This window comes from Rhinolophus sinicus, linkage group LG03 (genome assembly GCF_036562045.2).
Source record: "Rhinolophus sinicus isolate RSC01 linkage group LG03, ASM3656204v1, whole genome shotgun sequence".
NCBI classification, from domain to species: domain Eukaryota; kingdom Metazoa; phylum Chordata; class Mammalia; order Chiroptera; family Rhinolophidae; genus Rhinolophus; species Rhinolophus sinicus.
Window position 1 is genome coordinate 99,146,373 of NC_133753.1, and position 21,461 is coordinate 99,167,833.

General features: G+C 46.3%; 1 protein-coding gene across 1 annotated transcript in view; it reads right to left on the reverse strand.

Annotated features, from left to right (window-relative positions):
* Window positions 1-12,534: 12,534 nt before the first annotated feature.
* The window catches only part of HMG20A (high mobility group 20A), a 69,360-nt gene continuing 60,433 nt past the window's right edge, over window positions 12,535-21,461 (reverse strand). The window contains exons 7-10 of the mRNA XM_019750988.2: window positions 19,530-19,605; window positions 18,675-18,890; window positions 17,867-18,009; window positions 12,535-14,804 (exon numbers count right to left, since the gene is read on the reverse strand). Coding sequence (XP_019606547.1) covers window positions 17,873-18,009; window positions 18,675-18,890; window positions 19,530-19,605 — 429 coding nt within the window. The 3' untranslated portion in view covers window positions 12,535-14,804; window positions 17,867-17,872. The remainder of the gene's footprint in view (window positions 14,805-17,866; window positions 18,010-18,674; window positions 18,891-19,529; window positions 19,606-21,461) is intronic.

The following is a 21,461-nucleotide window of genomic DNA, read 5'->3' on the forward strand; positions in this document are numbered from 1 at the left end:
AAACCTGCTGGGGCAGCACAAATATTCCTGCTCTGTGTGCTTTCTCCAACAGAGGAAGGGCCTGGGGGGATGCAGCCAGGAATTTAGATGGTATTTATTGTATTTCCTTTTATCAGTCAGATGATTTTCCCATTTCCCACATAGATAAAGATCTCCCTCTTACATTTCCAGCTGGTTGACCTTGCCAGGACAGCTGTGCAATCTGGAAATTGGTCCCCGAGAGAGAAGGGCATTGATAGGGGTTTTGTTTGGTGGATTGGGTTTTTTTCCTCCCAGCGGGTATCAGTTTACAAATAAATAAATGAATAAAAATTAAAAACCTTCCAAAAAACAAAAAAGGGGTTGTTGTGTGCCTTTTTGTAAAACCGCACGTTTGTCCAAGAGTCCCCACCCACACATCTCCCTGCCATCCTTCACGCGCACCCTCACTACTCCTGCAGCAGCCAGAGAACCGGCACGGCCCGGGTCTGCGCCCGTGCTGTGCTGCAGGCCTGCAGGCAGCAAAGAGGGTGGCAGCTCAGCCTCAGCTTGTAAGATGAGCTGGTTTCTCAGTTTTGCCAGCTCTAGAGGCCCTTCGAAGATGCCAGTATTCCTGATTGAAAGCGGTTGCAACGTCCCTGGGCTGGAAGGCCCCTGGAAGCGGCATTCCCAAGCAGGGTGTGGCCAGAGGGCCGCTAATCAGCCACCTTGGGCAAACTGCCCTCGTTGTCTTGCTGGCCTGGGCCTACTGGCCAGGTTCCTGGGCTGGAGAGACTGCCCTGTTCCTCGTCTTCTCAGGACTGGGACCCACGAGGGCTGCAAGGGACTGGGGTTTTGTATCAATCGTCTTTACTTCTGGCTTGTTCACAGCCACAAAACATGAAAGAGAGCCAGTTAGATGGAGGAATTCTACACGGAAACAGCAAGGAGCTCCAGGCCCCCCTATGAACAGGGACCTGCATGGAGTCTGACAGAGCTGCCAGTCCCCTGAATCCCGGGCTCTCAGCCACCATCATGCTGCTGCCTGGCCGGGACAGCAGAGGGCTCTGGCTTCTCCTGGTAGCACTTCTGTCACAGGCGGCGCTCCCACACATCTGGAAATGGGCTCAGCCACTCTTATGAAATACTGGATGAGGATCTGTGTGTGAGATGTGCTGGCACCCGTGTGAACACGCAGACACATCAAGAATTCCACTTTCTCATTAGTTCTAGTTCTCCCTCAAGAGCACTTATGGAATGCAGGGAACTTGCCTCTCCAAGAAAGCCGGCATAGCTGAGTCGGGCTGGGTCTGGCCTGGGAGGAATGCTCAGAAGCACCACCTCTGGTCTGAAGGCTGTGCCCTTCCCTCCCACGTGGAATGAGAAAAACTCAACAGAAAAGCTGGACCTCCCAGGCCTTCCCCCAGGGGAAGAAAGCTAACAAACGTTTGGCCCTGACCCCTGGGTCCTCCAAAGGCCACATTCCCAGGTCCTTGAGAAACAAGCGCTAAGAAAGCATCTTCCTAAATTACAGGTGATTAGAAATTCCAGTGTGAACTAAGGACTTGGGAGACGAGAGGCTGATGCAGAAGTTTAGAAGGGCAGGGCTGGCCCTTGGGAAGGGCCTGGTTGCTATTCTGAGACCGCTCCCAAGACTCCCGAGAGCTACATGCATTTAAATGTCCACATTTCCTCGCACAAGCCAGCAATCTGTACTTCTCTTGGCCAAACAACACATCAGTCTAACATGGTGTGGGAGAAAAACGTTACATTCTTTTATGAACGGAATGTTAACACCACCCAGAATCAATATTTATACCCAAGAACACAACAGACTGGTTTGTTTTGTGCTGTCAAAGCTTTAAGAAAGGGACTCCCGGAGGGACCAGGGAGGTCCCCTTCCTCCTCCCCAGAAAGGCAGACAGACCAGTGACAAAGCAGCCGGGGCTCAGCACCTGCAGGTTTCGTTCCGCCTTAGACACGGCGCTTCGTTCGCTTCCTGCCCCTGCCGACCGCTGCCTCTTGGTATCGCGAGAGGAAGCCAGCAGCCGCCGGAGGGGCGGGAGGTGCCCGCAGGATGAGTCAGTGAGCGAGGGCCGCGTGAGGATGAGACGGAGATGGGAACCTGGTATCAGAGCGGGGCTGACACAACGTACATCTTCAGATGAGAGATGCTGGGAGATGGAAAACAAAGAAAAGGGTGGGATGCCACTTTTTCTTTTATGCTGGTGACACTTTGGGGCCAGGCGATTGCCCTCGTGTCAGACAGCACTTGTGGCCCAGAGGGAAGCTGTTTCTTGGCCTTCGGGAAACACCAGGCTCCTTAGGCTCATTTGTTCCTTAAGGCTGTTTTTATTTTACTGTGTTTAGAAGCTTCTGGGCCTGCGTCCTGGAGTCAGTGGCCTGCTCCTTGCAAGTGAATCCTCACCTAATTATAAGCAGACAGACAGACAAACACCTTCCTGCTTGTCCGGATTTAAACTTTGTGTGCTCAGAGCATCTGAGTGGCAGAGTCCTTTACATCTGGTTGGCATTTTGCAGGGCAAGCAGATCCCCTTCATTTTCAGATTAGATGCTGAAGGTTACAACAACAGGACTTGTCTCTCTCATTAAATGCCCCGAACTCATTATGGTATAACCTGCAGAAAAGCCTTTATGCTTTAATAGGCATGATCTTTAGAAAAGATCCTTCGGCTTGGGTATCAGATGTGATTAATCTGAGCTCCATTTAGCTGTGGGTCAGGTCTGTAGGCTACAGTGAAACTACGTCTTTGCATGATCACAATTTACAATTTTCTATAATCTATATCCCTTTTCCCTGTTAGCAAGTTTAGTTGCTGCAATTTACCCATCCAGTTCTAAGAAACAATCAGTAAATAACCCCATCATATTTGCTATGAAATCAGCCATGATAAACAATTGTTGCTCTGTAAGCCACTAGAAGGCTTAGCTTTTTTTAAAAAAAATTTTTTTTCAGCATCTTTTTTACAGATGCAAAGCTTCTCCTGCAGAAAAATCTCAGGCAAGAAACCTATGTAAGTGAAATGCTCTGAACATATTTAGAGATACTACCAGACTGAAGCCAACAGAAAAGTTTCAGCTGGGTCCAGACACTGTTCTGGTGTTGAGGACAGGAAACAGCATAGTCAGGTAGGAAGTAGGGCCAAGGACAAGATGGAGAAATCATAAGTCAGGAAGGTGGAGGTTGGCGGGGTCTGACGTTGTGTCCACAGAGCAGTGCCAGGATCTGAAAGGACTAACACAAAAGACCTCCTTGGGGGTCTAGTAAAATGTCCAGAACTATCTTTGAAGCTTTAGAAGTATCAGTCCAGATGCTTACTTAACACCTATCCCCTGTGTCTCAAGAGAGCCCGCTTACAAGGATCTCTGATCTCTGGCCACTGTGCTACTCGTCTGTTCCTCTGCCAGGTCTCCCATCTCCATCAATGATGCCCTGTGGGTCTGCTTGAGATTCACCCGCACCTGCTCTCCCCTTCCTTTCTGCCCACCGCTAGCCCATCAATCATCTCATTCATTCTACCATCCAAATGGCTGTTTTCTGTCCTCTTCCCTCTTCACTCCTCTCTGCCACAGCACTCATCTGAGCTCCCCACCTCTCACTGGAACCTCAGCCACAACCTACCTCTTCCCCCTTATCTCAATGCTTGCCTCCCACAGCCCACTCTTCAGAGAGCAGCCAGGGTAGTTTTCAAAAACACCTCGATGGACAACAGCACTTCCCTCTTTGACACCTTCAATGGTTCCCCCCCTCCCCCCGTCCCCTGCACTTTTTATCCCAAATCCTTAGGATGGCTGGTAAGAACTCATCTGGTCTAACTCCTATCTGCCTCCCCCTCACTTTCTCCACTCCTCTCCCTGATTTTCATTGTTTCTCTAAGGCACTAACAAAAACTGACCTTCGGTTCTTTCCTAAGCGCTACTGGTTTTGAGGTCTGTCGTGCGGGCGGCCTGCGGGGTCTCTGCTCCCGCTCCCCACATAGAACACAGGACATGGTGAGGCCAAAAAGGAACACCCACGGAGCCATAGATGGGGGAGTCATATCACTATATTCTCGCTGGTGGCTGGGTTGGAGAAACAGGAAACAGGAGCCACACTGTTTGCAACCCTCACTGCGCCGCTTGCAGGCTCAGCCACCACTTATTGCTAGCCCCCATTTGATGCTAGCGTAGCCATGGCAGTTATATTAGTGGCCAATAGCTCACTGGTTACAGCTGACGGCCAACTAGCCACAGCTGATGGCCATGCAATCACAGTTGATGGCCATTTACTACCTGAGCCAGCACCTGTCTATGTGAGGCCGAGAGCCTGGAAACTGCACTCCTGGCTCTGTCCCCACACTCCACCCCTACAGGGTCTCGCCTCACAATCTACGCGACAAGTGTCTTCCGCGAGGGGCCCTGTGCAACAAGACTGGAGGTGAATGCAATATCCTGGACACAGCCAGGTTTCTCAGGGCACCACCAGTACTTCTGGGCACAGCCCGACTTCCTGGGCACAGCCAGGGCCTCTCAGGGCACTGCCACTCTCTCTGGGCACAGCCCAACTTCCTGGACTCAGCCAGGGCTCTCAGGGCACTGCCACTCTCTCTGGGCACAGCCCGACTTCCTGGACTCAGCCAGGGCTCTCAGGGTACTGCCACTCTCTCCGGGCACAGCCAGACCTCCTGGACTCAGCCAGGGCTCTCGGCATTGCCACTCTCTCTCTGGGCACAGCCAGGGCTCTCAGGGCACTGCCACTCTCTCTGGGCCTCTCAGGGTACCCTGCTGGAACAACAGCGGCTCACAGTCAAGGTGCTTACATATTCTCTATGGTGGCCGGTCAAGACACAAAAGCAAGCATCCGCCGGTTCCACCACATAGTGGTATGTTCCTAAGCAAACAGTCAAGTGGTCCATTAAATTAGGGATAGAAAGCAATTCCCCATAGTCCATAGTCATTCGCCAGGGCTGTCCTGGGAGTGAGGGACGACCTTGACCTCACCCTCATCTCCCATGGAGGACTCAGCAAGCCTTTCCTCCTGGGACTACAAGTCCTGCATCGGGGCTGCCTCAGCAAGTATTTCCCAGCCCACAGGGCTGCAACAACCTTCGATTTCTCTGGCATCTGCTGGTTGGGGAACCGTCTACGTCTTCCCACCCCTCCATGGGGGTCCAGCTCTCCGGCAGCTGCTCCTCCTGGTCTTCCTGAGACTGAGTGTTCATACGCACAAACTGCTCCACCGCCCTTTGTAGAGCTTTGGCCGGCACCGTACCCTGCTCGCTGCGCCATGTGTCAGGCAGGGTGTCAGGCGGGGTCTCAGCTCCCACTCCCCACATAAGGATGCAGATTATGGTGAGGCCAAAAAGGAACACCCACGGAGCCATAGATAGGGGAGTCACACCACTATATTCTCGCTGGCGACTGGGTTGGAGACACAGGAAGCAGGAGCCACACTGTTTGCAACCCTCACTGCGCCACTTGCAGGCTCAGCCACCATCTTCTTGTTAGCCCCCCATTTTCTGCTAGCGTAGCCACAGCAGTTATATTAGTGGCCAATGGCTCACTGGTTACAGTTGATGGCTAACTGGCCACAGCTAATGGCCATCCAATCACAGTTGATGGCCATTTACTACCTGAGCCAGCACCTTTCCACGTGAGGCTGAGAGCCTGGAAACTGCACTGGCTCTGTCCCCACAAGGTCTCATCGTCAGTGTCACTTCCTTGGGGAGGCCTTCCCTAACCCCACACTCTGAGATAGGTCCCCGCTGCCTGCCAATGCTCTGGGGGTACCCCTGTTCTTCTCCTGCATTTGATCCCAAATGGTGATATTCTTGTTACCTAGCTTTGTTCAGGTGTGTTTCTTCCACTGGACAGTCAGCTCCACGGAAGCAAGAACCGGGCCTGTTTTGCTGCAGCCCTCCTGCCTGCCACAGAGACTGATAAATACTAGTGGAGCAGATCAATGAAACGACTCTGCCCTATGGAGAGAGCCTTCCTGGAGACCTGCCTCGTCAGCCCATACTTCTTGAGGAATTCCTCACTGAGGAGTGGCAGACACTGAGTCAAAATCCCAACGTTTCTCCAGTCTGCTCCTTCCCACCTCGTGTCCTGACAGTTTTGTGTCTCCTAAACAGCCCACTGCCTACATTCAGCAGGAGTACAGTGAGGGCTGAGGGCCACAAACACAGGTGGGGAAATCAATTACCTCTCGATTTGTATAAACCTTTAGCTGAAGATTTGCACTTTTTCGGATTCTCAGGGCCAGCTGTGACTGCCACCAACACTCAGATGCTTTCCCATCACATTACCGCCACTGCAGGTGCTGAAATATCACTTATGATCATTACTATTTTAAAAGTATGGCAGTTATTAGAGCTCCTGCTAGGTCATGTTTGAGTGTTTATTAGGAAGCACAGGTATTCCTATATAACACACTCTTAATATTCTGATAGCCATATTTCAACGTAGTTGATTTCCTTTGTAATCCTATGCACTTTACTTCTCTGCATTTAAAAACATTATTTTGAGAAGGGTCCACAGGCGTGACCAGATTGCCAAGTGTTCATGGCCGACAAAAGGTGAAGAACCTTTGGTTTAGCTTTTCTTCATCTCATGTCACTCACTGCCTTGCAAAAGCAGCGGGTGCCTTTCCCCAGATGCAACATAAAAACTCAATCCCTTAGCATGGCGTTCAACGCCCATTTATAATCTATTTTAAAAATTCCTCAGTCTTGATTTTTTATCAATACTGTGGACATGACCTGTGGTCCACTCATGCTGAATTATCGTTGAGTGCACCAAAAATGCACTCCTATCTCTGGGTCTATTTCTAGTTTTTCTTAAAGAACTGCTTTTTCTAAGGTCTAGCTCAAATGTGATCCCGGCAAAGCCCTCCTTTGATCCCCCCATCCCTCCTTCATCCTTCCTTTGTATTTTCCAGAACACTCTGCTTATCAGATCCTATTGCAGTACTGTCTATTCTTTTTTATCTTGGGAGCTTCTTGAGGAGAGAGATGTCCTCAGCTTGACACCCAAAACACCTCAGAAGCACTGGGGAAATGTTAGAATGGATGGATAATCTAAAATACTCATCTTTCGGAGACATGAGTAAAACCTATAATGACCACATTCATTTGTCCTTAAAAACCAGATCGTCTTCTGATAAATCTAAGTTTACTTAAAAAATCCACCAGCCCCAAGAAAAGCAGGTTGTCACCTTACATTCCCCTCTGGACCCAGCTGCCTGTAGTTCCTTTCTGTCCTTGAAGATAGCAGAAGCGCCCCTAGCAGGAACCCGTGCTGCGCCCACAAAGCTTCCAGCTGTGCTGTGTCACGGACATCTTCGCACCGGACCCTTTGTGAATGATGCCACATGTATTGCCAGCCAGTCGCCTTCAGAAGGCAGATGCTTTCCATTACTTGCCCAGGGACTTTCTAACCATCAGGTTGTGGTAAGATTTTTTTTTAAAATTGGGGAATATTGGGGAACAGTGTGTTTTTCCAGGGCCCGTCAGCTCCAAGTAGTTGTCCTTCAATCTAGCTGCGGACGGTGCAGCTCAGCTCCAGGTCCAGTTGCCATTTTCAATCTTTAGTAGCAGGGGGCACAACCCACCATCCCACACAGGAATTGAACCGGCAACCCTGTTGTTCAGAGCTCGCGCTCTAACCAATTGAGCCATCCAGCCACCTCTATGGTATGATTTTTATATCCTAGAACATTCAGCTGCTTTATGCCAATCTTAAACAAATACAGATGCAAGGTTTTAAAAATTCCCTTAAGGAGCTTGAAGAATTAAAGAGGGGATGATTCCTAAATTTCATAATGCAACGAGTAACGTGAGTAAGCGTATCTCTGTATGTGTGAACATGTGCTGAGGGTGGAAGGGGTATTAGCAGACACTGCCCTGGTTAGACCCTCGGAGAACCACAGCATTTAAGAGTGGAAAGGGTCCTCATAACGGAGAGCAGAGATGTCAGTGTCTTGCTCAGGGGTTCATCTGCTGGTTCAATCTCAAATTTAGCACGTTCAAAACAGGATTCTTGACTTTCCCTCCACAAGGTTTCACCCTTAAGTCTATGTCGTCTCCAGCAGTGGCACTTCTATCCACTATCAAGTTGCTCAAGCCAAAAAACCTAGGAGTCATTCACAATTCCGTTTCTTTCATTCTCCACATATACTCCCTCGGCAACTGCTCTCCATCATCGTTCCAAAATATGTTCTTAATTCATCTGCTCTTCTCTTTCCCTACTGCCACCATGCTAGGCCAAGCTACCGTCACTTCTCACCCCAGCTCCTATGCCAACCTTCTAATTGGTCGGATTCCTCTCTCGCCTCCCTGCAACGATCTACACAGCAGTCAGTGATGCTTTAACAGCATAGGATCAGATCTCACTCCCTGTGCAGCACCCTCTTCACACTGCTCCTACAATAGCATTTCACCGTACCTCATAAGGCTCTACATGATCTCATGTTGCCTGCCTGCCAACTCCAGAGCCATTCTACCTCTCATTTCCTCTGCCCCAGCCTCACCGTTTTTTTTTTTTTTTCTGTTCATTGAAATCCCAGAGCTCATTCCTACCTTAGGACTTTGGGATTTCTAGCCCCCAAGTCCTCAGGGGGCTGGCTTCTTCAGATCAAGCTGGTCTTTCTTCAAAAGTTACTTTTTCAGAGGGGCTTTTCTCTGCCCTAGTTCGTTTGTATCATTTCATCTTGTCTTGGTGACTAGCTGAGTTTGTTAGGTACTTGTTTAGTCTTTTTTCCTTCCCCAGGATATAAGAGCTCCATGGGGACAGGCACCTAGAGTATCTCCTGACACAAGAAAGACATTCAACAAATACTGTTGAATGATTAGGTCTAATTCTGGTTTTCAAACCCATCATCCTATGCCCTTCCTTTGAACTCATGTCAGTCTCATTCAGTATTTCTAAGACAATATGGCTACAGTGCAATGTGGGGTCAGAACTGAGTATAAATTCTTTCTTGACCACTTCCCAGTTGTGTAATTGTGCAAGTTGCTTATCACCTTTGAGTCTTATTTACCTGTAAAATGGGTAGAGTAGTCCTATTCTATTAATATAAGGTTATGGAAGGAATTAAATGACAATTTATATAAAAAGCAGAGAGCTTAGCCCATAGTATGTGTCTAATTATTCTCTTTTCCCTTGAGTCTTTCATAAATTATAATAGCTAATGTTTAGGTGTCTATTCTGTGACACTATTTTAAGTGTTTCACATGGATTAAGTAATTTAATCCATATAAAAACTCTATCATGCAGCAGAAAAGGGATAATAAAAGTGAAGCTAAAGAGGGACTGCCCAGGCCTGCATCCCCTCCCCAGGAACAGCCCAGGCTCATCCCCTGGAAATAAATCTAAGGTGTCTAAACCCTCATAAAAAGAGGAGATAAGACCCAACTGGTATTAACTGGGTCTTCACACATGCAAACTGCCAAAACCTGCCCGTTAGTTGAACTCTCGCCTAATTATAATGCAATTAGAATGGAATGAACATTAAGGCTTGGCCCCCCCACCGTGGGTTTTTCTGTGTGCATTCTGGGTAAGAGCATGCGCAGAAAAAAAGTAGTTATATAACCAACATATGTCAATCAAATGACCTCAGTCTATAAGGAAATTTGCCTACACTTTCCTATATAAGGAAAAACTAACCTAAAGTTAGGTGCAGTCCTCTGCCCTGACAACTTCTACACCGGCATCTTGAATGAACTGACTTCCTTGCTCTCCTCATTTCAGGCCGAGTCTGTGAATTGTTTTCACCTTTTGCGAACGACCAGGGGTTAATTCCAATGACACAACACTCTACACAATAGAAACTATAAATATCCGTTACAGATGAGAAAACTGAGCCACAGAGTCGCACAGTTGTTTAGGCAACGTGTTAGGCCCAAACTTGAACCCAGCAGTTCCATCCAATTTCAGAGGCAGCTGGAACAGTCACTGAGTATATTTTGACCCCATGGTAAGAAATACATTTTACATTGTAACTTAGCACATATGTATGAACTAAAGTGGAAACAAAAGTTTTATAAATTAATACTTACATTTACTATACAGAATATATTCTGATAGTTTCTATTCAATTTACAATGTTTTTGACCAACTTAGTGATTTAATGACCTATTAGGTCAAAAGCACACTTTGAAAAACCATCTGTCTAAAATACAATTAATCCAATTACTCTTATCTTCCAGGTACCTCAATCTCTATTAGGAAAACTCCAACAGTTCCCAGTCTAGACTTTTATACTTCATTTCCACTTCAGGTAAAGTCCTTAGTAGTTAATTTGCTGATCCCTCAAGACACAGATCGACTCCCCACTGCAATTATGGAAAAACCACCTCTTATCCGGTGAGATTCCAGCAGTTCTTTCACTTTACCCAAATTATTTCCCTCTATTAAGCTCTTAATACAAGGAGCCCTGTATTAGAACTATTTCTGTACAGGTCTATCCATTAGACTGTTGTTCCCTGAGGGGAGAAACCATGATTTATAAACATTTTTGTAGCCTGCAATAGTGAACTGAAGTGAATGGAGAACATAGGAGCTGATGATAAAGAACTTGGACTCTTGAGTATCCAGTGGGGATTCTGTGACTCCAACAGGAGACCACCACACACGCTGTCTTGTATGTTCTTACCTAAATACCCAAGGCATCTTCCCACTGATGCAGTGTTGCTGCTGGTTTACCAAAATCCTTCTGTCTGGACAATTGGCATTTGCCCTGAACTTAATTTCCCAATGCCACTCCTGTCTCCTGATGGCTCCTTTTCCTTTCTACATTTTTCTAGGTTAAGAGAACTTACATTTCTACTCTGGCAAGTTCCTCCCTGCAGACACACATTTCCATGAAAAGTAAACTGGAGTGGTTTCTGGACATTAACATTTTCACCTATTCTTTCTCTCAGTCCTGATCTCTTTTATGAGCTGGCATGTGAGCTAGTCTTTATTTCTGCAGATATGGTAAAGTGTATTTGTGTGTGTCAAAAGGCAAATAAATCGAACAAAGAAAAGGCCCTTGACTTGGAGCTCTCAGTTGTGAGGCAGGAAATCCTTTTAGAGGGCATGGAGTTGCTCTGGGCTTTTCCGCAATACTTCAATACTTCAATTTCCCCACCCTTTGGGAAAGATTATCCTGATGTTGTTTTAATCTAGCAGATGCTGAGCAGTTAGAAAAAGGGAACAAACAACTGGGGGAAATATTACCACCTGTTTATGCTGACTTTTACCAAATGAGACTGACCACCAGCTGTTGAGGGCTTGGGGAGAAGCTAAGGTGGGGCAGGAAATGCTGACTCAGACTGAAGCTAGTTTTTCAGCCCTTTGGGGAAAAAAAAGTGGCAAAGAAGTACAGTCCCCCTCAGATGGCTGAGGGAAAGGCAAGATAACATGTCCTGAGGGTACACATGGAGGCCCACGGTCACGCTGCCTCCTCTCTACCCATTTTCTCCTTCCTTGCTGACTAAAACCTGTCTACTACTGGGAGCAGTGATGTCCGAGAAAAGAGGACATTGCTTGGCCTCCGTAATAGCTAGCTGTGGTCACGTGACAGTTCTGGAGGTGCTGAGTGTGATTTCCAGGAAGACCCTTCCAAGTGTGCTGACTTAGCTGCGGCTGCCCATTGTGTCCTGTCCTCTTTTCTTCTTTATGCTGCTCGGAATTTCACATACAACTGAGGGTCAAGTGGCTATTCTGCACCATGAGGCGGCCTTGAAAATGGTTCCATGTTGTGGTACAGACAAGAACCTCTAATGGCCTTGGACTGCCAAACTCTGGAATACTTTTCTGAGAGTGACACATTTCTTGTTTAAATTTCTGCTGACTTGGGTTTCTGTTAACCTGTCGTGAGCCCAATCCTGAGTTAGCTCAATAGTTGCCACCTCAGCAGTTGTTGGCACTCACGTAACAGATTCTTCATATCCTTCAGAGTATGGTCCGTTCTGTCACCCAATTCTATCTTCCTCACCACAGAGTAAAGCTGCTGAGGCGTATGTTGTCAGAGGAGGAAAGCGCAGTTGGAACAGTCAGTCTTGCCCAACGCCACACACCTGGCCACGTGGAGAGCACCTCACCCCAGGATTGAAAAGCTTGGTGGAAATAGCAGACAGGTTTCCTTTAATACTGACTTTGACGGGTTAAGTCGTGGTTTTTTTAAGAGCAAGCGTTTAAGGACCACTCACCTCTCTGTCAAAGGGAAGACTGAGGACGGTTTTCAGTCCTCTATCACGGGGACTGAAGTCACTGACTAAAAACCTCAGAGGCTTTCAAGTCGCCTCAGAATATCACCGCTGCTTGTGGCGCAGCACAGCTCGGGCTGTTGCTGTACATGAAAAGGGCTGGGTTTTCAACAGGCTCAGACACAATTTGAACGAGCGATTAATAAAATGAATGTGTTACTGTTTGAAAAGCATAACAGACTTGATGATTAATGTAGAATTGACAAAGTCTTTAAGATGAAAAGGCAGAGGTGGCACTTTTTTTCATTACAATGCAAGTAAAAGTGAATCGGGTGGATTCAACAGAAAAGTTTTAACAAGGCAAATGTCAAGCAGGCACACTCACTTCTTCAAAAAACAAAGACAATCTAAGACTTTAATTACAAAAACACTTGTACAGAAAACTTGGCATTTCAACAGTTCCAAACACATGTACACAATTTTTTTTCCTACAATCTTGTCAGAAATAGAACACTTTGTTTCATTTTCCTCAACTGCTCCTTGTGTTTCAATAAAAGGAAATAAGTCTGTAACACTGAATAGGCAACAACTTATTTCTTGAGAACATATAAGTGCAGCAATATCTACAAGTTTATTGGAGGACACGGATTAGGTGTCACGTTAGCCTGTAGCTCACTTACCGCCGCCTGCGTGGGCACAGAAAGCAGGAGGTAACACAGACCTGACCGCTGGTGCCGTGGCAGCTGAATCCCAGCCCCCAGTAAGCTGGGTGTGTGGCTGCTAGGAGAGCCTGCGCATCAAAGGCAGGCTGCTTATTTTGTGAAAATGACTGCACACTGGAGGCTCCCTCAAGATCTGGCGCGTTTCTGAATATGCGAATGTTTCAAGTTAATGTCAGGAAGAGCGGGGCGCATGATGACGTTTGGACTAAGTTACAGCCTTTCCTGGTTAACGGCTCTCTAACGAAGCTGCTCAAAAGTAACACAGGAGAAACAGAGAAGTATTAGGAGGAAGGAAGAAAGGATGGGAGTATCTGGCAGAAGGCAGACACAAAACCTTCCAGAACTGGCTGGATGTCTTTCTGCTGCAGACACTGTGTTCCAGCTTGGACTCAGCAGGCAAGGAATCTGAGAGAAGTTTGACAGGACCAGCAGGTGGGAGCAGGAAAACAGCAAAATACAGAAAAAAGCAGGTGGGTTGGCTAGGTTTATAGCAATAGATAATGATGGGCTCTTATTCTAAAAAAGTGCCAAGTGGTGACATGTGGGCTTCAGTCCATGGAAATTTGATGTATGTTCATAGAAGACATTTAAAAAACGTCTGTTTTGTTGTTTTATTTCCTTTGGGCTACTGAAGAAATCAGGTGGGGCTGCTGAGAGGACACGACGGCTTACACCCCGGATGGGCGCATGCTGTACGGAGGCCACACGTCCACCTGCGTCAGTGGCGTGGTGCCCGGACGGTGGGCTCTGCATGCCTGGCTATCGTTCCAAAGGTCTCTGTGCAACCATCAGCCTTGGGGTGCAAAGCATCAAAACCAGACCAAATCTGAAAGGAAAATCAGAAACCCCTCTTCCCTCTTGGTGTTTGAAAAAAACATTCATTTACTAAAGGGGGAGCAGGAAGGGCAGCTTTTCCTTTGGAGATGGATTCTACAGTTATGACTACAGAAAGAGACAAAGGACCTAAGAATTCCTTCGTGTCCTTTGTCAGCTCGAGACTTGTGATAGCCATGAACCAGCACACCTGGGATTCCCTCAGTTTTCACTCATGATAAACTTTGGGTTTTTTTTTCTCTCCATTGCCAAATGAGGAACTACTTCTGTTCTCTCCTGTTTACCTAAGGCCTTTTCCTCAGCAAAAAATGCTCCACAAGACACTGCTACCAGAAGGGTACAGAAGAGCCTTGCTGGGCTGGGAAGCTGGGTACGTGCAGGAGTGAAGCTCAGGAAACAGCAGGCAGGGCCTGGGAGGAAGGATGGTGCACAGCCTTCAGGGCCGCAGTCAGGCCTCGTGGGCCGGGCTGTGGGGGAGGCAACAGGGCCTGGCTCACAGGACACTGCCAACAAGAAGTGCCTTTCTCTGCAGTCACGGCAGGGCCACAGTGGGACAGACTGGGCCCAGTAACAGAAACTCTCCTTCAGGACCCTGCCGAGCAACAAAGCCCAGGGCTCAGAACATGGAGATGCATCACTTTGTGGGGGTGAAAGGAACAACAAGATGACCCCCAAAGCCATTAAAAAGTGACAGGTAGGTAGAAAAGCAGAGCGCCACTGGTAAAAGGGTCCAGTCTGAAGTGGGACAATGAGAAGGCCACCTTTCTGCTGCAGATGTCAGTCTCAAGGCCACCTAGTCAGCAGAATATATGCAGAGCCACTTAACAGAGAAGCAGACGACAGGAAACTGAAGACTTGGGAGAGTGGTCGCACACTTTCAAAGCTTTACAAGGACGATTCCACAGGAAGTTCACACACACAGTCCTTCTGCTGCTCCCTCATGGCTTCCTGGGGAGAAGGCATTTAAGTCATGACTGGTAGTTCTTTCACAAGCAGAGTCATCTGTGCTCTCTCTGCCTCCACTCAGTTCAAATTTCCACAAATGGCTTCTCATTCCTTACAAGTAAAACCACTTACAGAAATCTTGGAGCTCTAAGACCTGTAGGGGAGGGGGAGAGGGAGAGGGAGAGAGAGAGGGAGATAGAGAGAGAGAGAGAGGGAGGGAGGCAGGGAGGGAGGGGGAGGGAGGGAGGGAGGGAGGGGGGGGGGGAGAGAGAGAGAGAAGGAGGGAGGGAGGGAGGGAGAGAGAGAAAATACCAAAACAGTAAGCAGATCATAAAGACTTAAGGGCTATGGGTTAAAAAACACTGTTCTATTTTCAGGAGGGTTAAGGTGAGGAGCAGAGTGAGCATAAACAAAAGAGCTCATAAAGCTCCAAGGAGGCACAGCCACCGTCACGCCACGTCCCCGTCTGGGTCCTGAGAGGCTTCTGTTAAGCCCCCAGTGCCAAACAGGGCCTGTGCTCCAGCTCAGCAACAATGTGTGTGTGGGAAAACAGTTTGGGTGAACACAGGAAGGTAACTACCGTGATGACGGAAATGAGTACTACTCTGCATTAGTCCCAAGAATGAACGATCAATCCAAATCGCTTTCCTTCAGGTATAAATGGAAGGCCCTCTGCACGTGCAGGAATGTATTTCTTATACTGATAAAACTGCCATTACATAAAAAATATTTTTTTCAACTCTCAAACAGCCAAATATTTGCCATTTGGTGCGATTCAAATCAAGCAACATATGGATTTTGATGGTTTGTATAAAGTGGTCACTTCTCAACATGAGATCACCCCCAAGGCTTCCTCCTGATTCCCTTTTTTTCTAGGTACAAGTTAGCCACAAAGAAAGAGGACAGCTGGGAAATTCTTCCATTGTATATCTATAAAAACAATTTTTAAATGGGCTGATCAAAATTTTTTACCTTACAATTACTGAACTGTAATTTTTTTGTTTACCCCCTATTTATCTTAATGCTCTCATTCCAATTTTTTAGTGCTTTCCCCTTACACTGTCCTCCTTATAGCTATGTTTCAGAAACTCCACTGAACCGGAGTGTTGATATATGGGTCCTAGACCTGGACTCTGCATTATCTACACAGGTGTTTTCAGGCAAGACATTTCATCTGGGACTCAGTTTCTTCCTGTGTAAAACGCTGGGATGTCTAGTACGTTGGTTCTAATTCGTTCCTTTAAAACTAGAGACCGTCAGCTTCCCTTTACTTACTGGCTCCTGACAGTAGAGGAAATCTTTGCCAAGCTCATGTCAAAAAAAGTAATTGCACCACGAATGCTGGGGACATTGGGCCTAGTTGTCTGTACATATTTGTATAATGAGGCCAAGCTAGTATTAATCAGAGTCTTTATAATTGTTATGGTTGACAATTTTGGGAATCTGGGGAACTATTCAGTCTTAGTTACGTTTGCATGGCTAGACTATAAGAATCTGTAGGAATAAAATGATTCACATTTTCAGGTATTATTTTTTCAAGGGAAAATATTTATAGTTTAAAATCAAGGACAATGGTAACATTCTAGGTTTTCAAAGGCAGAAAGCAGTACTACAGTTTATATCCTTAAGATGGGTAAAGCTGTAGGATAGTCTTACTGGCAAAATACTCAAAAAGGAAAACCACTTTTGGCTCAAAACTTGCAATCACTGCCTTATACCTATGAGAGAAGACACCATGTTATCAATTACTGTGTTCCTTCATAAGCTTCCACACTGTTTCTCCCAGCTCTCGCTTTTCAACATACAAGAGTGCTAATTGAAAACACTGTGTGAAAGTGAGAAGGATGATGAGCTCCTGAAAATCCCAGGCCTGGATTCACAAGCTGTTCCCTTCGTGAACAGCAGCAGTAATGCCAGTTCTGTATTCTGCAGGGAGCCCAGCCACCGCCCGGAAGTACAGTCCCTTCCATCTGGCTGTTCACTAGGAGGACACAGTCCTTCTCCAGCAGAGCAGGGCCAAGGCGAAAGTAGAATGAACTGCCTTGTAAGTTACTATCCAAGAGCACAACTAAGAAGGAGAAAGACTACTGCTTTTGTCTCTACTAGCAGACATTGCCTTTTGGATAAAAAATCATGGGTTTTATTTATTCTTTATTGTTATACATGTTGCTCAAGGTCCAAACCATGGTAGAATGAATATGTATGAGTGTGCTCATGTACCTGTAGGACCAAAAAAAAGAGATTCAAACCCATGACTGGCCCTTCTAAGGAGCACTTCCTACTGCCCACTCCGTCTCAGCATCCATGTCTGATCACCACGCCACCTGGTCCAGCCCTAGGACTTCCACACAGTTTATATGGCTGCAGGTATACAACAATTTATTCAACCGACCAAAGGCTGCCAATTGTGTGGGAGGGCATACTAAAGGGCACCCTATCTCTAGGAATCTGAGTGAACAAACACCAGTTTCACTTAAGAAATGATACCTGATGACTGACCATTAGTACCAATATGTTTACATGGGCAGATACCTTCTGGAAATGTACTTTTTATCTCCTTTTAAAGGAGATAAAAATTACAACACACACTACTAGTGATTTGTTGAATATCTTTTTTAAAAGCTTATTTTCCCTCTCCTCTCTTTTTTGAGTTTATTTTTTAATTCGCTTAATCAGAGCACTAACTGTTTCACTGTAAAGTTAGTCCACCGTAACCTTTAACATACAACAGTTACTCTGATATTGAGCGGTGAATGAAAAGCCTCTTACTTATGTAGGTTTCTATACATACAATGTCTCAGTGACTAGTGTTGTCAATTATCATTAATATTTTCCAGGGAAAAGGAAGCTTAACAATTAAGTGATTTTTATTTTGTTCTTGTATTTAAGTGCTATTTTGGGGATAATTCCCTTAAAGTTTCTCAGTCATTCTTCAAAGCCTTTTGGGAAACTAACACTGGCGAATAAAGCTAATGAGTGACAAAGCCAGAACCAAGGTCCTACCACAAAAATCATGGTCTTTCCATTAAACCATGCTGAGGCATACACAGAAAAAAAACTGTCTTGATTCTGTTTCCTAACATTTGCTACATTTAGCAACTATGCAACAGGAAGCTGAATTAAGTCTCCACTTCACGTATTCGGTGTAATCCCAGGGTTTTGGTCGTCCTGATAAAGTCCATGCTGGCATGTAAATATCACGTCATGAACACTCACCATTCCCTAACGATCGAGCCTGCTCACAACTTCTCGAACTGTAGCTATGAAGTTCTCGTTGTCTTGGGGATTTGCTAAAATAATACTGTGCAGTCTGTTCATATATGAGTCAATGGTCTCCACTGTGGGTGTCTCTCCACTTCCTGAAGTGAGAGAAGACGACAGTTAGAAAACCCTCTGCATTCTGGTTAACTGTAACAGTTAAGTGAATCCACAGCAAAAGAAATTGTGCCTCTATTGTGGTCTGCTCCACAGACACGATTTTAATTTCTGAGGAGAGACTTTTAGACCTCAAAGAAATGAAATTAATCCACTCTAAATAAAAACAGCTGGGTATACAATTCCTGTACAGCACATATGAGTAGCCGCAGACAACAAAGGTTGGACATTCGCCCCTCTTTCTTCTGTCCTCAACATGAACGAGTATGTATGAAATACCAGTGTTTGTTTTCTTCTTCCTTCCCATTAAAATTAGAAAGCAAGCAAGCAAACATACATAAGAAAAGTGCACTACTCAGCATTTATTACCCAGTTATGATTGTTATGAACATCAAATCAGCTTAATAGAAAGTAAATTACATTAAAATATAATTTGATAACAATTTAAATGACGAGAGAATTTGAAATTTCGCATGACTGTAGCCAATACTGAGATCCTACTGCATGACCCACAGAAAACTCTGAGGGCGGAAAAGCCCTCATTCTATTGATTTTCCGTTTGGGGGAAGCCTGCAGCCTCACCCCATAATACCGACACGAGCAGCACGTCCCGGACGCTCCCTGGGGGCTCAGGTAAGGATGGCATTACCGGGCAAGGGCATGCTGGCGAAGCTGCTGGTCAGCACCTGCCGCAGGGTCTCCAGGTGCTGCTGTAAGACGGCGTTGCGGCTGCGCTCCTGGATCACGTCCACCTCCAGTTTCTCCACCGCTGTGCGCATGCTCTCCACGTGCTTTTGCAAGGCTGCATTCCGCTCCTCAAACTCCATGTTGGATTTGCGAAGCTGGCGGAGCTCTGCTTCGCGAGCTGAGAACACCCCGCCCCCAGACATACACGGTCCACACGTTGCACTTGGAGTCACACGGACTCTCACAAGGAATTCCTGCTTAGCTATCTCTAATTAGATAGCCCACCTTCTCTCCCTATTCTCATTATGACCTTCCCGATAGCACTTTCAGCAATAAAACGCCTGGCTCCCCAGAGCTGTTTTAATTCTTTAAGCTGGTCATATTCTATATTTAAAATTGCAAGGAACAGTTGCAATTCCCAGTATTTTTGTTTGTTTTGTTTTTTAAAACTATGCAATGAGAAGATTGAGGGGTTTCACTGGAAAATCCTGGGAGACTGGGAAAGTACAGCTTTGGGTCTCCATCTTTACTGCAAGGGGGTCAAACTTAATTCTTACTTATTTTACAATGTGGATGCCCATGTAACCTTTTATTTGTAAAAAGGGTTCCAGACTCACAGCATGAAAGCAACTGAATTAGTGATGTATATTCATTTCCTTTGAGCCAGAGAGTAAAGCAGCATCGACAACACTAGCCTAGCTTTCCTTCACTGGTCTTTGAATAACTATCTTTACTAGAGAGTGAAGAAGAGGCAGTGTTTGAACAGTGAATTCCTCCTGAGAACGAAATCCCTGGTCAAGACCTCAGGAACACACACCTTTGCTGTGGTTCAGGAATTCCTCTGTAAATATAGGGATGTCAAAAACAGCCCGTTCCTTGACCTCTGTTTCTTTCTGTGAATCAAGAGTAACAGAATACTCAGGGTTACGGTGGTGAAAGAAGTAAACACTGTGCTGCCTCCTCCCACCACCACATCAAAATTACCACTAAACTATAGAACCACCCCCCGGAGAACCCCTGAAGACCAGGTGACCAGAACTCCTATAACTAAGGATATAAAGAAGAAGCAACATCAAGACTGGTAGGAGGGATGGAGACATGAAATGGGCTGGTCCCACACCCATGTGTCGAGGTTAAGAATGGGGAGGGATATCTCGGCTGCCAAGGACCCTGCTGAGGAGTGAGGGGTCCCAACACCACACTGGGTTCCCCAGCTCAGACCAACAGTGCCAGGAAGAGGAGTCCCCACAATAGCTGGCTATGAAAATCAGTGGGGATTCTGTCCCAGTGAGACAGAGGGCCGCTGGAGTCCCAGGAATTCCTTTTAAAGGGTCTGCACACAGATTTACTCACTGACAGACTCACTTGCTCTGAGCTCCAGGTCTGGGGCACCAGCTCAAATAGTACCAGGGACATATGGGAGGAACTGAGTTGTCTGGCATTAGGGTGATGTCTGGAGGGATAGCTCTAAGACTAAAGTGATGGTAGATACCACTGTTCCTTTGTTGAGCCCTTCCTCTACCCAGCCCACAGGTATAACAGGCATCAAATCTGAGTCTTCATCAAACTCACCCCACCCTGGTGATTCCCTAAGAACCGGCCTGACCCAACTTGAGCACAGACTGTAACCCCTTTCAGCAGCTGTTACTCCCAAGGGGCTGGCCTTGGCCTGCACTGTGGACTTCCCTAAAATTCTTGGAAGATCCACAAAGCCCAAACAGTGACTGGCCTCAGTATGCCCTGGTAATAGTGGCAGCCAGCCTCAGTTTGCAGCATAGCCTCTCCCAGGTGCCTCCAAGTCCATTACAGGCAGCTCCTAACTGCAGATCACTTTGTGGCTCCTACCATGTGGCCCAATGCCAGACACACACAGTGGCTGACCTGGGGCTTCACTAGAACTCCTCCCAAGAGGCCCCAAAACTAACACACTTGGTAGTCAGCCTCAGACCATACCAGAGCAACACCCAATTAGCTCCACAACAACATACCCAAAGAGGGGACTCGAAAGGCACTAGATTCCTGATACAGGTCAACCCCCACAGAACAGCTCATCTTTTGCAGTCATGACCAGTCCTCACAGCCGGTCAACCTGAGGGTCAATCCTACCCACTAACATGCCAAAAGAAATCAAGGCTCAACTACAATAGGAGGGCACACACACAACACACACAAGGGACACCCTTGGAGCACTCAGCTCAGGTGAATGGGGTTGGGGCGGAGGGGAGAAGGAGAAAGAGGAAGGAGAGAAGAACAAGAAGAAAAAAGTAAAAAATGTGAATATTAAAATGGCAGTAACTATTTACCTATCAAAACTTTTAATTTAAATGTAAATGGATTAAATGCTCCAATCAAAAGAGACAGGGTGGCTAAATGGATAAGAAAACAAGACCCATATGTATACTGCCCACAAGAGACCCACTTCAGATCAAAAGGGAGGTACAGACTGAAAGTAAAGGGATGGAAAAGATATTGCACGCAATTGGCAAGAACGACAAAAAAGGCTGGGGTAGAAATACTTGTATCAGACAAAAAAAGACTTTAAAACAAAGGGTATAATAAGGGACAAAGAAAGGCATTCCATAATGATAAAGGGATCGATTCAAGAGGATATATATACCTCTGTAAAATTTTACACACCTTACTTAGGGGTAGTTAATATATAAAACAATATTGATGGACATAAACGGAGTAATCCACAGTAATACAGTCAGTGCAGGGGACTTTAACATCCAATTGGCATCAATGGATA